This window comes from Phyllobates terribilis, unplaced genomic scaffold (genome assembly GCF_046119375.1).
Source record: "Phyllobates terribilis strain yellow unplaced genomic scaffold, ASM4611937v1 Scaffold_1__5_contigs__length_1240528914, whole genome shotgun sequence".
NCBI classification, from domain to species: Eukaryota; Metazoa; Chordata; class Amphibia; order Anura; family Dendrobatidae; genus Phyllobates; species Phyllobates terribilis.
Window position 1 is genome coordinate 984,293,968 of NW_027362761.1, and position 15,237 is coordinate 984,309,204.

Below are 15,237 nucleotides of genomic sequence, written 5' to 3' on the forward strand. Positions count from 1 at the left end.
GAGAGGGACCTGCAGATGTGTCAGGTATAATCACACACAGCTCTGCAGTGAGAGGAGACTGTAGATGTGTCAGGTATAATCACACACAGCTCTGCAGTGAGAGGAGCCTGCAGATGTGTCAGGTATAATCACACACAGCTCTGCAGTGAGAGGAGCCTGCAGATGTGTCAGGTATAAACACACATAGATCTACAGTGAGAGGAGCCTGCAGATGTGTCAGGTATAATCACACACAGCTCTGCAGTGAGAGGGACCTGCAGATGTGTCAGGTATAATCACACACAGCTCTGCAGTGAGAGGAGACTGTAGATGTGTCAGGTATAATCACACACAGCTCTGCAGTGAGAGGAGCCTGCAGATGTGTCAGGTATAATCACACACAGCTCTGCAGTGAGAGGAGCCTGCAGATGTGTCAGGTATAAACACACATAGATCTACAGTGAGAGGAGCCTGCAGATGTGTCAGGTATAATCACACACAGCTCTGCAGTGAGAGGAACCTGCAGATGTGTCAGGTATAATCGCACACAGCTCTGCAGTGAGAGGAACCTGCATATGTGTCAAGTATAATCATACAGAGCTCTAAAGTGAGAGGAACCTGCAGATGTGTCAGGTATAATCACACACAGCTCTGCAGGGAGAGGAGCCTGCAGATGTGTCAGGTATAATCACACACAGCTCTGCAGTGAGAGGAGCCAGCAGATGTGTCAGGTATAATCACACACAGCTCTGAAGTGAGAGGAACCTGCAGATGTGTGTCAGGTATAATCACACACAGCTCTGCAGTGACAGGAGCCTGCAGATGTGTCAAGTATAATCACACACAGCTCTGAAGTGAGAGGAACCTGCAGATGTGTCAGGTATAATCACACACAGTTCTGCAGTGGGAGGAACCTGCAGATGTGTCAGATATAATCACACACAGCTCTGCAGGGAGAGGAACCTGCAGATGTGTCAGGTATAATCACACACAGCTCTGCAGTGGGAGGAACCTGCAGATGTGTCTGGTATAATCACACACAGCTCTGCTTTGAGAGGAACCTGCAGATGTGTCAGGTATAATCACACACAGTTCTGCAGTGAGAGGAACCTGCAGATGTGTCAGGTATAATCGCACACAGCTCTGCAGTGAGAGGAGCCTGCAGATGTGTCAGGTATAATCACACACAGCTCTGCAGTGAGAGGAGCCTGCAGATGTGTCAGGTATAATCACACACAGATCTGCAGTGAGAGGAACCTGCATATGTGTCAGTTATAATCACACAGAGCTCTAAAGTGAGAGGAACCTGCAGATGTGTCAGGTATAATCACACACAGCTCTGCAGGGAGAGGAGCCTGCAGATGTGTCAGGTATAATCACACACAGCTCTGCAGTGAGAGGAGCCTGCAGATGTGTCAGGTATAATCACACACAGCTCTGAAGTGAGAGGAACCTGCAGATGTGTGTCAGGTATAATCACACACAGCTCTGCAGTGAGAGGAGCCTGCAGATGTGTCAAGTATAATCACACACAGCTCTGAAGTGAGAGGAACCTGCAGATGTGTCAGGTATAATCACACACAGCTCTGCAGTGAGAGGAACCTGCAGATGAGTCAGGTATAATCGCACACAGCTCTGCAGTGAGAGGAGCCTGCAGATGTGTCAGGTATAATCACACACAGCTCTGCAGTGAGAGGAGCCTGCAGATGTGTCAGGTATAATCACACACAGCTCTGCAGTGAGAGGAACCTGCATATGTGTCAGTTATAATCACACAGAGCTCTAAAGTGAGAGGAACCTGCAGATGTGTCAGGTATAATCACACACAGCTCTGCAGGGAGAGGAGCCTGCAGATGTGTCAGGTATAATCACACACAGCTCTGCAGTGAGAGGAGCCTGCAGATGTGTCAGGTATAATCACACACAGCTCTGAAGTGAGAGGAACCTGCAGATGTGTGTCAGGTATAATCACACACAGCTCTGCAGTGAGAGGAGCCTGCAGATGTGTCAAGTATAATCACACACAGCTCTGAAGTGAGAGGAACCTGCAGATGTGTCAGGTATAATCACACACAGTTCTGCAGTGGGAGGAGCCTGCAGATGTGTCAGGTATAATCACACACAGCTCTGCAGGGAGAGGAACCTGCAGATGTGTCAGGTATAATCACACACAGCTCTGCAGTGAGAGGAGCCTGCAGATGTGTCAGGTATAATCACACACAGCTCTGCAGTGGGAGGAACCTGCAGATGTGTCTGGTATAATCACACACAGCTCTGCTTTGAGAGTAACCTGCAGATGTGTCAGGTATAATCACACACAGCTCTGCAGTGGGAGGAACCTGCAGATGTGTCTGGTATAATCACACACAGCTCTGCTTTGAGAGTAACCTGCAGATGTGTCAGGTATAATCACACACAGCTCTGCAGTGAGAGGAGCCTACAGATGTGTCAGGTATAATCACACACAGCTCTGCAGTGGGAGGAGCCTGCAGATGTGTCTCTTATAATCACACCCAGCTCTGCAGTGAGAGGAACCTGCAGATGTGTCAGGTATAATCACACACAGCTCTGCAGTGAGAGGAGCCTGCAGATGTGTCAGGTATAATCACACACAGCTCTGCAGTGAGAGGAACCTGCAGAAGTGTCAGGTATAATCACACACAGCTCTGCAGTGAGAGGAGCCTGTAGATGTGTCAGGTATAATCACACACAGCTCTACAGTGAGAGGAGCCCCCAGATGTGTCAGGTATAATCACACACAGCTCTGCAGTGAGAGGAACCTGCAGATGTGTCAAGTATAATCACACACAGCTCTGCAGTGAGAGGAACCAGCAGATGAGTCAGGTATAATCACACACAGCTCTGCAGTGAGAGGAGCCTGCAGATGTGTCAGGTATAATCACACACAGCTCTGCAGTGAGAGGAACCTGCAGATGTGTCAGGTATAATCACACACAGCTCTACAGTGAGAGGAACCTGCAGATGAGTCAGGTATAATCACACACAGCTCTGCAGTGAGAGGAACCTGCAGATGTGTCAGGTATAATCACACACAGCTCTGCAGTGAGAGGAGTCTGCAGATGTGTCAGGTATAATCACACACAGCTCTGCAGTGGGAGGAACCTGCAGATGTGTCAGGTATAATCACACACAGCTCTGCAGTGAGATGAGCCTGCAGATGTGTCAGGTATAATCACACACAGCTCTGCAGGGAGAGGAGGCTGCAGATGTGTCAGGTATAATCACACACAGCCCTGCAGGGAGAGGAGCCTGCAGATGTGTCAGGTATAATAACACACAGCTATGCAGGGAGAGGAGCCTGCAGATGTGTCAGGTATAATCACACACAGCCCTGCAGTGAGAGGAGCCTGCAGATGTGTCAGGTATAATCACACACAGCTCTGCAGTGAGAGGAGGCTGCAGACGTGTCAGGTATAATCACACACAGCTCTGCAGGGAGAGGAACCTGCAGATGTGTCAGGTATAATCACACACAGCCCTGCAGCGAGAGGGACCTGCAGATGTGTCAGGTATAATCACACACAGCCCTGCAGTGAGAGGGACCTGCAGATGTGTCAGGTATAATCACACACAGCTCTGCAGGGAGAGGAGGCTGCAGATGTGTCAGGTATAATCACACACAGCCCTGCAGGGAGAGGAGCCTGCAGATGTGTCAGGTATAATCACACACAGCTATGCAGGGAGAGGAACCTGCAGATGTGTCAGGTATAATCACACACAGCCCTGCAGTGAGAGGAGCCTTCAGATGTGTCAGGTATAATTACACACAGCTCTGCAGTGAGATGAGGCTGCAGATGTGTCAGGTATAATCACACACAGCTCTGCAGGGAGAGGAACCTGCAGATGTGTCAGGTATAATCACACACAGCCCTGCAGTGAGAGGGACCTGCAGATGTGTCAGGTATAATCACACACAGCCCTGCAGTGAGAGGAGCCTGCAGATGTGTCAGGTATAATCACACACAGCTCTGAAGTGAGAGGAACCTGCAGATGTGTGTCAGGTATAATCACACACAGCTCTGCAGTGAGAGGAGCCTGCAGATGTGTCAAGTATAATCACACACAGCTCTGAAGTGAGAGGAACCTGCAGATGTGTCAGGTATAATCACACACAGTTCTGCAGTGGGAGGAACCTGCAGATGTGTCAGGTATAATCACACACAGCTCTGCAGGGAGAGGAACCTGCAGATGTGTCAGGTATAATCACACACAGCTCTGCAGTGAGAGGAGCCTGCAGATGTGTCAGGTATAATCACACACAGTTCTGCAGTGGGAGGAACCTGCAGATGTGTCAGGTATAATCACACACAGCTCTGCAGGGAGAGGAACCTGCAGATGTGTCAGGTATAATCACACACAGCTCTGCAGTGAGAGGAGCCTGCAGATGTGTCAGGTATAATCACACACAGCTCTGCAGTGGGAGGAACCTGCAGATGTGTCTGGTATAATCACACACAGCTCTGCTTTGAGAGGAACCTGCAGATGTGTCAGGTATAATCACACACAGCTCTGCAGTGAGAGGAGCCTACAGATGTGTCAGGTATAATCACACACAGCTCTGCAGTGGGAGGAGCCTGCAGATGTGTCTCTTATAATCACACCCAGCTCTGCAGTGAGAGGAACCTGCAGATGTGTCAGGTATAATCACACACAGCTCTGCAGTGAGAGGAACCTGCAGAAGTGTCAGGTATAATCACACACAGCTCTGCAGTGAGAGGAGCCTGTAGATGTGTCAGGTATAATCACACACAGCTCTACAGTGAGAGGAGCCCCCAGATGTGTCAGGTATAATCACACACAGCTCTGCAGTGAGAGGAACCTGCAGATGTGTCAAGTATAATCACACACAGCTCTGCAGTGAGAGGAACCAGCAGATGAGTCAGGTATAATCACACACAGCTCTGCAGTGAGAGGAGCCTGCAGATGTGTCAGGTATAATCACACACAGCTCTGCAGTGAGAGGAACCTGCAAATGTGTCAGGTATAATCACACACAGCTCTACAGTGAGAGGAACCTGCAGATGTGTCAGGTATAATCACACACAGCTCTGCAGTGAGAGGAACCTGCAGATGTGTCAGGTATAATCACACACAGCTCTGCAGTGAGAGGAGGCTGCAAATGTGTCAGGTATAATCACACACAGCTCTGCAGTGAGAGGAACCAGCAGATGTGTCAGGTATAATCACGCACAGTTCTGAAGTGAGAGGAACCTGCAGATGGGTCAGGTATAATCACACACAGCTCTGAAGTGAGAGGAACCTGCATATGTGTCAGGTATAATCACATACAGCTCTGAAACAAGAGGAACCTGCAGATGTGTTAGGAATAATCACACACAGCTCTGCAGTGAGAGAAACCTGCATATGTGTCAGATATAATCACATACAGCTTTGCAGTGAAAGGAACCTGCATATGTGTCAGGTATAATCACACACAGCTCTGCAGTGAGATCTGGAGAGCAGAGAGCAGCCATTACACATCACATTGGTAATGCCCCCTTTCATTTAAAATAATCCTTGGAGGCAGATCCTCAGGTAGATCAGTGTCCAGTCATAGTCCAAAACAGCTCATTTACATTTAAGAAAAATGTGGATTTCTCTGAAATAACACATATTCAAACAGATATCAAGGTATCAGTTTATTCAGCGTCCTATGACCTAGATGCCAATATAGACGGCTTTAGAGGGTTGATCCTACTCAGAGATTCCATTTAAAGTCCCTCCTTCTTGAAGTCCTCTTCAATAAAGTAATGGAATTAGAATTTCTAACGAACAGCTAAATGTTTACCCCCTTCACAACATCTACTGTACATGTATAGCAGTGCGGGAGGTGTGTTCCGGCAAACATGTACATGTATGGCGTGATGATCGCACAGAATCACTACAATCATCAGCGTGATCAAAAGCAGAAGTCAGCGCTATATGAGAGCTGACACCATGCAGCAATGTCCATGATCAGTGGAAGCGCCGATCGTGAGCGTTTAACCCCTCTGATGCCGATGTCAATATAGACAGTGACATCAATTGGCATAGCAGTGGTATTTACCTCTGCTCTCTGATCGGCACAAAGCTATTGCGATCATGTTGTGCTGATGGTCTCTATGGTGACCCTGGCCGAAAGATGGCCGCGGGGTCACCCAGGTACGGTGCCCTGTAAGCTCCGACTCAGAGCAGGAGCTAAAATGACTTCTGCCTGTGTCTAAAATTCACTGATCTCATGCCCTGCGATGCAAAAGCATTGCAGAGTATTAGATCAGCAATCAGGGCAGGGAAAGCTGACTTTCAGAAAAGAGTAATGTAAAACAATTATTTTTTCTACAAAAGAGTTTTTATTGTGTAAAGGCGCCGATACATAAAATAATGATATAAATGTGGTATCGCCGTAATCGTACTGACCCGAAGAATAAAGTTGACTTTGAACGGCATAACCCACCCCCCCCAAAAAAAACAAACAAAAAAAAAAACAATTCCTGAATTGCTGTTTTTTGTTCATTCTGCCTCCCAAAAATCAGAATAGAAAGCGATCAAAAAATGTCAGGCGCCCGAAAATGGTACCAATAAAAACGTCAACTCGTCCCGCAAAAAACAAGCTCTCACATGATTCTGTTGGCAGAAATATAGAGAAATTATAGCTCTCAAAATATGGTGATGCAAAAATTTTGTTTTGCAAATAAAGCATCTTTTAGTGTGTGACAGCAGCCAAACATAAAAAAAACTATATAAATTTGGTATCACTGTAATCACACCGACCCAAAGAATAAAGCCAGAAATGGCATAAAAAATAAATAAAACCAATTCTTCACCTGACGTTGATTTGTTCATTCAGTCTCACAAAGATCGCAGTAAGGCTCAGCTCACATTTATCCTGAGCTCTATGCTGAGCGCTTACATCGGGGTTTCCATGTAAATCTCTGAAATACGTGATTCAGATGGAACCCCCAGTGGAAGATTCCTTGCAATGAGGTAGATGGAGGCACTGTGGACGCCGTCTGGCATATGACCCGGCGGTGTCCGTCTTTTAAAGCGTGCATAAAAGTGAAGTTGACCACAGTTTTGTACACCTCTGAAAAGAAGGACAATGCTGAAAAGAGGCCAGATGGAGTCCAGAGTAACTCTTCTGCCTCATTATAGTGAATGGATCCCTCGGGGGTTTCATCTGAATCATATTATTCGGAGATTTAGATATAAACCCCGACGTAAGTGCTCAGCGTAGAACGCAGGATAAATGTGATCCAAAATGTTATGTAAAATGTTCCCAACAAAAGCTTCAACTGAATCCACAAAAAAATCTAGTCCCCACTCAGTTTCGTCAACTGTCAATGGAAATATAGGGGGTTTCTATGTTACTGGTAGCACAAAGGCTTTGGAAAAGCGTCATGGCTCCTCGACTCCCAAAAAGATATCCAGCGAATTCTGTGCTCCCAAAACCATATGTTCTTGTCCCTTCTGAGCCCTAATGTGCCTAAACTGCAGTTAGCATCCACGTTTGGCATTTCTGTAGCGAGGAAAGCCTGCTTAATTTATGGGATCCATGTCTCCCGAAGCACAAGCTGGGAATAAAGTATGGGTATTACAATATATGGACACTACAATGTATGGGCACTAAAATGTATAGGCACTACAATGGCAGATTTGCAATTTTCACTCAACAACATTCACTGCTGTTTGTTTCTGGCAAATACACATGGAGTCAAAATTGTCACTGCACCTGCAGATAAATTCCCAGAGGAGTATAATTTCCAAACTTGAGGGTGGATTCTACTCTTATGACACTTAGGGGCTCTGTATATGGAGTCTGCAAACTATTTTTCTCCAAGAGTCAAATAGCTCTCCTTCCACTCCGAGTCACTCCGTGTGGTTAAGCAGTACTGTACAGCCACATATGGGTTATTGCAATGTTTCTGATAAACTTTTAACTCTTATAACTTCCTAACAAAAAAAATTATGTTTAAAAAATTATGCAGATGTAAAGTATACTTATGGGAAATGTTATTTATAAATTATTTTGTACAGCATGACTAACTGGTTTAAGGATTTAAAAATTGAAAATTTGAAATTTGCTAAATTTTTTCAATTTTCTCAAAAATTCTGACAAGTTTACAAATAAACGCAAACAATTTTAACCTACATTTACCACTAATATAAAGTACAATGTGTCACGAAAAAACTCAGAATCACTGGGATTCGTTGAAGCATTTCAGAGTTATTACCATCTAAAATGACACTGGTCAGAATTGTAAATTTTGACCTGGTCAGGAAGTAGAAAACAGGCTTTGGGGTTAAGGGGTTAAAACTGACTCATGCACAGATGCCAAAGACAAAACACATCATATCTGTAGCCAATATGCTATTCTACATTAGTATATTAAAGTCTACTACCTGCCATATCGTTTTTCTGTAAGCTAAAAACAATAAAATACCTTGCAACATGTTGTTGTGCGTTTTCCACTCATATCCTCCCTTCTGCATGTTCTGATGGCCTCCTTCTGCCCAGCTGTCAATGACTTCTTGTATCGTGACCACGCTGTCTATATATAACAGAAACAATAGCTGTGGTCACCAGTCGTTATGCCATTCAGGACTGCCCATGAAATAAAGTAGCAAGAAGGTGCATGGCCATCACATATGCTAGGTAGGTTGGAACCATCAATAGGCAAAAAAGGGTCTGGTGGAAATGACTGAATATAGTGGATGAAATTTAGAATATTATTTGCAATACAAAATGTCAATGTCGATGTATTGAATTTAGCTTATTTTGGGAAGTCCTATTAAGGTTAAACCAAGCCTTATATTCTGGGCAATGTAAACCACCATTATCTCTATATTTTGTCTTACAACCCAATATCGGGTCTGTAGGTAATTATAATATTCATAATTGGCACTAACCCAAGGCAAAGAGGTTTTGGATAAATTACAGCACCTCAACTTGGGGAAAAGTGCACTCTCTTATCGAAAACCTGCTGTGACATCAAGTACTGATTGTCAAAAAGAGAATAATTAATATTGTTATCATATCCAAAATGCCCCAAATGGGTGTAAATCTGCACACTGTGGAACCTATTAAATTTCTTGCATATCTCTGTCTGTTCTAAAACCAACCACTTACCATTTAATTTAGAGAAATGTTGCATGCCCCAGTTATGCCCTCAGGCTTCCAAACACACGTCCGAAACGTGTTTTTCAGTCCTCAGGAAAGTATTTGTAAATCATGAGTAATGAGTCTGTCTGGATTTGTTGTCAGGATGTTTCCTAATTGCTTCTGGGCTTTAGGCAAAACATTTGGACAGTTATTCGTGCTCCCAGCTAAACCAGCAATATCTGTGCATTTTCTAGTCTCTTTTATCAGCAGACGATCATGTCTACTAGGTATATCAGGAATAATTATATAAAGGAAATCCAGGAAATAAAATCCCTTTGCTGCCATAGGCAAATTTAAGTACTGATTTGGTTCTGGTATTTAGGTAACTGAGGGGAAAAAAAGAGAAATGTGGGAACTAACTAACAAAATGTTGAGTAAAATACATACAGTACAGACCAAAAGTTTGGACACACCTTCTCATTTAAAGATTTTTCTGTATTTTCATGACTATGAAAATTGTACATTCACACTGAAGGCATCAAAACTATGAATTAACACATGTGGAATTATATACTTAACAAAAAAGTGTGAAACAACTGAAAATATGTCTTATATTCTAGGTTCTTCAAAGTAGCCACCTTTTGCTTTGGTGACTGCTTTGCACACTCTTGGCATTCTCTTGATGAGCTTCAAAAGGTAGTCACCGGAAATCGTCTTCCAACAATCTTCAAGGAGTTCCCAGAGACGCTTAGCATTTGTTGGCCCTTTTGCCTTCACTCTGCAGTCCAGTTCACCCCAAACCATCTCGATTGGATTCAGGTCTGGTGACTGTGGAGGCCAGGTCATCTGGCATAGCACCCCATCACTCTATCCCTTGGTCAAATAGCCCTTACACAGCTTGGAGGTGTGTTTGGAGTCATTTTCCTGTTGAAAAATAAATGACGGTCCAACTAAACGCAAACCGGATGGAATAGCATGCTGCTGCAAGATGCTGTGGTAGCCATGCTGGTTCAGTATGCCTTCAATTTTGAATAAATCCCCAACAGTGTAACCTGCAAAGCACCCCCACACCATCACACCTCCTCCTCCATGCTTCACGGTGGAAACCAGGCATGTAGAGTCCATCCGTTCACCTTTTCTGCGTCGCACAAAGACACAGTGGTTGGAACCAAAGATCTCAAATTTGGACTCATCAGACCAAAGGACAGGTTTCCACTGGTCTAATGTCCATTCCTTGTGTTCTTTAGCCCAAACAAGTCTTTTCTGCTTGTTGACTGTCCTTAGCAGTGGTTTCCTAGCAGCTATTTTACCATGAAGGCCTGCTGCACAAAGTCTCCTCTTAACAGTTGTTGAAGAGATGTGTCTGCTGCTAGAACTCTGTGTGGCATTGACCTGGTCTCTAATCTGAGCTGCTGTTAACCTGCGATTTCTGAGGCTGGTGACTCGGATAAACTTATCCTCAGAAGCAGAGGTGACTCTTGGTCTTCCTTTCCTGGGGCGGTCCTCATGTGAGCCAGTTTCTTTGTAGCGCTTGATGGTTTTTGCAACTGCACTTCGGGACACTTTCAAAGTTTTCCCAATTTTTCGGACTGACTGACCTTCATTTCTTAAAGTAATGATGGCCACTCGTTTTTCTTTATTTAGCTGCTTTTTTCTTGCCATAATACAAACTCTAACAGTCTATTCTGTAGGACTATCAGCTGTGTATCCACCAGACTTCTGCACAACACAACTGATGGTCCCAACCCCATTTATAAGGCAAGAAATCCCACTTATTAAACCTGACAGGGCACACCTGTGAAGTGAAAACCATTTCCCGCGACTACCTCTTGAAGCTCATCAAGAGAATGCCAAGAGTGTGCAAAGCAGTCATCAAAGCAAAAGGTGGCTACTTTGAAGAACCTAGAATATAAGACATATTTTCAGTTGGTTCACACTTTTTTGTTAAGTATATTATTCCACATGTGTTAATTCATAGTTTTGATGCCTTCAGTGTGAATGTACAATTTTCATAGTCATGAAAATGCAGAAAAAACATTAAATGAGAAAGTGTGTCCAAACTTTTGGTCTGTACTGTAAATCACAGTTGTGTCTATAGTCCTTTACATTCTTAGGGAATTTGTTAGCAAGATTTCACACCCCTAACTATTTATATGAGCATGAAGCTCTTTCAAAGGCAAATACAGCAATACCTTTAGCCAGTCTGTTCCTCTCTTATTGAGAAATGACTGTTTGAATTGATATGCAAATGAGGCTGTAGATGTAAAGTCTCTGTCACTCCAGCTCTATTCCCCGCCGAACGTCACCTCCTCCTGCTTGACTGACAGCCTCTATCCTGTGTGACTTCAGGCAAAGGAGCCATCAGTAAAGCAGAAAGAGGTGGAGCTGGGTGGGGAATGGAGCTAAGGTGATAGAGGCTTCAGATCTACAGATTCATTTGCATATCAATTTAAATGCTGATTTTTCAATAATGGAGGAATGGACTGGCCATGTAAAGTGATTGCTGGACTTCATTTTGAAAGAGCTACATGAGCATGCAAATAGTTTTGGGGGGTTAAATAATGCTGATAGAGTCACTTTAAGCATTAATTTCATTCTCCTCCTGGTATGTAAATACAGTTCTATGCTACAAAGAGTGCAGATCAGGGACATTATACCTGCAGTGCATTTGTACTACTGAAACAGTATGGAGCAAAACTGTAGTGCCTAACTATAAAGGTGGTCAGATTAGATAGAACTTATAGGCATCCAAATATGGCATGGAGAACTCCCTGTACAATACCATAGTATATCATATTGTTCATTATATTCTTAGATTGGGTCATTAAGATCAAATTGGTGGGGGTATTATCCCATGCACCCCAACTGATCATTTGTGTGAAAAGACGCAATACTCTATGCTGTGGCCTCTTGATTGTTTATCGGCACATCTTCATATATTTGGTAGTGGCTTTGTCTGGTACGTAAGATCTTCACAGCGCAATCTCATTCAAATGAATGGGACTGAGCTGAACTACAAGGCACAACCACTGAAAAATGCAAAGAGCTGGTCCTGTTAAACAAAGAAGTGGTATGTGCCCACGATGCAGAAATGAAGCAGAAAATTTCTGCAGCATTTCTGCATCTCCCTGGCAGAAAAAACGCATGCAGATTGTGTATGCATTTTTCCTGCAGAATACATGTGGATCCACATGCTTATTCACATGCGTTTCCGCATGCAGATTGACAAGCGCTTTCCAGGCGATAGCATCACTTGGAAAGTGCTTGACAACTAGGTCACACTGTATAAATCCATGCAAACAGCATGGATTTATACAGTGTGACCGTAAAAATTAAAACAAATAAAGCTATACTCACCCCCGAGGCCCCGGCGTGGCTGCAGCGCTCGTTCCTGTCTGGTTCCCGGCTGCCGGCATATCGCGAGACAGAGCGGTGAAGGGCCTGCGGTCACATGACTGTGACGTCACCGCAAGTCCTCAAGCGATGCCGGCATTCAGAGAGAAGCCGCCGGACAGGTGAATATAACTTTATTTGTTATTTTATTCTTTTTTTACAGGTACAATGGTACCCAGGTCTGGATGAGAGTCTCCTCTCCTCCAGAACTGGGTACCATCCGCACATAGAGACGCATAGAAGCCGCTTGTACAAATGTACAGTCGCGGTTTCTATGCGTTTCAATGCAAGTCAATGGCGGGAGTTCCGCTGCGCTTCCGCAAAATTAAATGACATGCTGCGGATTTTTGTACGCAGCATAAACGCTGCGGAAAAATCCGCAGCATGTGCATAGAACATGCGGAATCCCCCTGGGGACCATGGGGTGCGGATTACCTAGCTTTAACAAGCGTTTCCGCTGCGGAAATTCCGCCTCTTTCATCAGATAATTAGTGATTGTGCCGGAAGTCAGAACCCCAGCAATCTGATAATGATCACCTTTTCTAAACATAGATCAAACTTTGGGAAGCCTGCTGTCAATCAGCATGATGTCAGCAGTCACGCCCCGTCGGCAGAGCAGACCAAAAGAATAAGAGCTGCTCTGTTGATTTGGAGTAGCTGAATCACCAGCAGGAGCGGTCTGTGCCCTCTCTGAGCCAGTGCCAGATAGAACAGGCAATCTGCCAGTTTGTTTTTTGGCTCATATTAAAAAAATTATTTATCTTCTGCCACGCCTTCTATATTTATTCCAAACAATTCCGCTCTATTTTCCTGCTTCATTTTTCTCCAGACTCAAGAAAGCGATCACTAGATTCGTCTGGTCCCATAACCGCCCACACTTGTCTTACTTCCTCTTAAGTAGATCCAAGCAGGTCGGTGGAGTAGGCCTACCTGACTTCTCTCTTTATAGCCATGCCTCACTAGGAACATGTATTCTAGATTTATTCCATCATAGAAACAATAATAAATGGGTTAATATAGAAAAAGATTTGTCCTATTATAATCCATTGGCGGTCCAATGGTCCATGAGAACTGCAGATGAAATTGGTGGCGCCTTTCCATTCCTAACTAAAAATCTCATCCTTTTCATCAGACAGGGCAATAGATCTTTACACATATCAACCATACCTGGCCCATTAACACCAGTCTATGACAAGCCAGCATTTCCAGCAGGCATCAACAAAACAATCTTCATAAATAAAAAATAAAGATACACACCCTATCCTATATGACGACATCAATCAATCCGGAACGAGATCATTACAAGACATTTTCTCGGTGAAGATCCTCCTGTAGGTTCATGGTTTTTCTATGAACAGTTAAAAAGCTACATAAACGCAATGGTTAAACATACTAATATTTTCAGACCACTCATCCCCTTTGAAACTCTATGCTTGTCAAAGAACCCTCCGGACAACACCGTCTCTTTACTATATAAATTATATCAAGAGGGTGAAACAGCCTTACATAGTCCTCCCCTGTTCTTTTTAAAATGGGAGAATGATCTTGTAAGATCTCCATCACCAGAGGACCAATCCAAAATTCTCTTATTTACATTTAGGTCATCGGTACAGATGTCCCACCACCATCCACTTTATGTTCACTACAGCCTCAGATATTTGTTGGAGATGCTTAGAAGATAGAGGCTCATACACACATATATGTTGGTCATGTCCGCCTATTAAGAGTCTGTGGTTGGCTATTTTCAAACTTTACAACAAACTTTCTATACATAAGATTCAAACCTCTATGAAACTAGCCTTATTATCCTTAAGTGACATTTCAATATCTAGATTTAAGAAACGCTTGCTCAGACATTTCCTTACAGCTATCAGGAACCTGATTCCTCGGTACTGGGAACAAGAGAAACCGCCATCACGTTCTGAATTTGTGTCTGAACTCAACAATATATATAGAATGGAACAATTAATAGGCCAAACTGCGGAAACTCTGATAAGATTTATAACACTTGGGCTCCTTGGATTGCATTTAGGGAAACCCCAGGACTGGGCACATGGTTCAATTAAACACCAACCCGCATATCAAAACAGAAAACACCCAACATCCCACATCTATTACACTAAGTTTCATAAATTGGTCATACTATTTAATTGAATGGTCTCGACCCACCCACTGGATTTATAGGGCCGAGGCCTTGCCGGAGGATAGATCTAACCCTCCCCCCTTCCCTCCCCTTTCTCTTCTTCCCCTCCTTATTGTTCTCTTAATTTCCCCCTTCTACAACTAATTTTCTTTTTTCTCTCACCTTCTTTTCTTAATTGTTATGTTCTCAATGTATTATTAAGGTTTATATATTTGGTTATCACCGATTATATTGAAATATAACTTTACATCTTTAAAGGATATCTAATTATAAGTGTCACATACTTTAAAAAGCTTATATCATTGCGACATTATGATGTATGACAGTCTAATTTTCAAAGTTCGCATTTATTGTAACTTACCTCATCAATAAACTTCTGATTTACAAAAAATAATAATAATTTGGTCCTAGATAAACCCTTTAAGGAATAAATAGCAATAATGACAATACTGGTTGGTGCCAAGAATTCTACATACTGTGAAAGACCTTCAGTGTTATGGTATTGCTCTACTTCCCTCATCTATTGTTCTGAATATGAAACAGTCTTCATTGAACTTCTTTTTATGAACCAAAAAGATCAGGCAGTCATATGATATTGTAAGCAATGTGGATGTGCCCTTAC

The 15,237-nt window shown here is 43.5% G+C and overlaps 1 protein-coding gene across 16 annotated transcripts in view; it reads right to left on the minus strand.

Moving 5' to 3' along the window:
- TENM3 (teneurin transmembrane protein 3) overlaps positions 1–15,237 on the minus strand; it is a 1,704,102-nt gene that overhangs the window by 873,341 nt on the left and 815,524 nt on the right. For 13 of the 16 annotated variants that reach the window (XM_073643373.1, XM_073643362.1, XM_073643462.1 and 10 more), the window contains one exon: positions 8,421–8,528. The exons of the other annotated variants lie outside the window; for them this stretch is intronic. In XM_073643373.1, the coding sequence (XP_073499474.1) occupies positions 8,421–8,528 (108 nt within the window). The remainder of the gene's footprint in view (positions 1–8,420; positions 8,529–15,237) is intronic. 16 annotated transcript variants of the gene reach the window in all.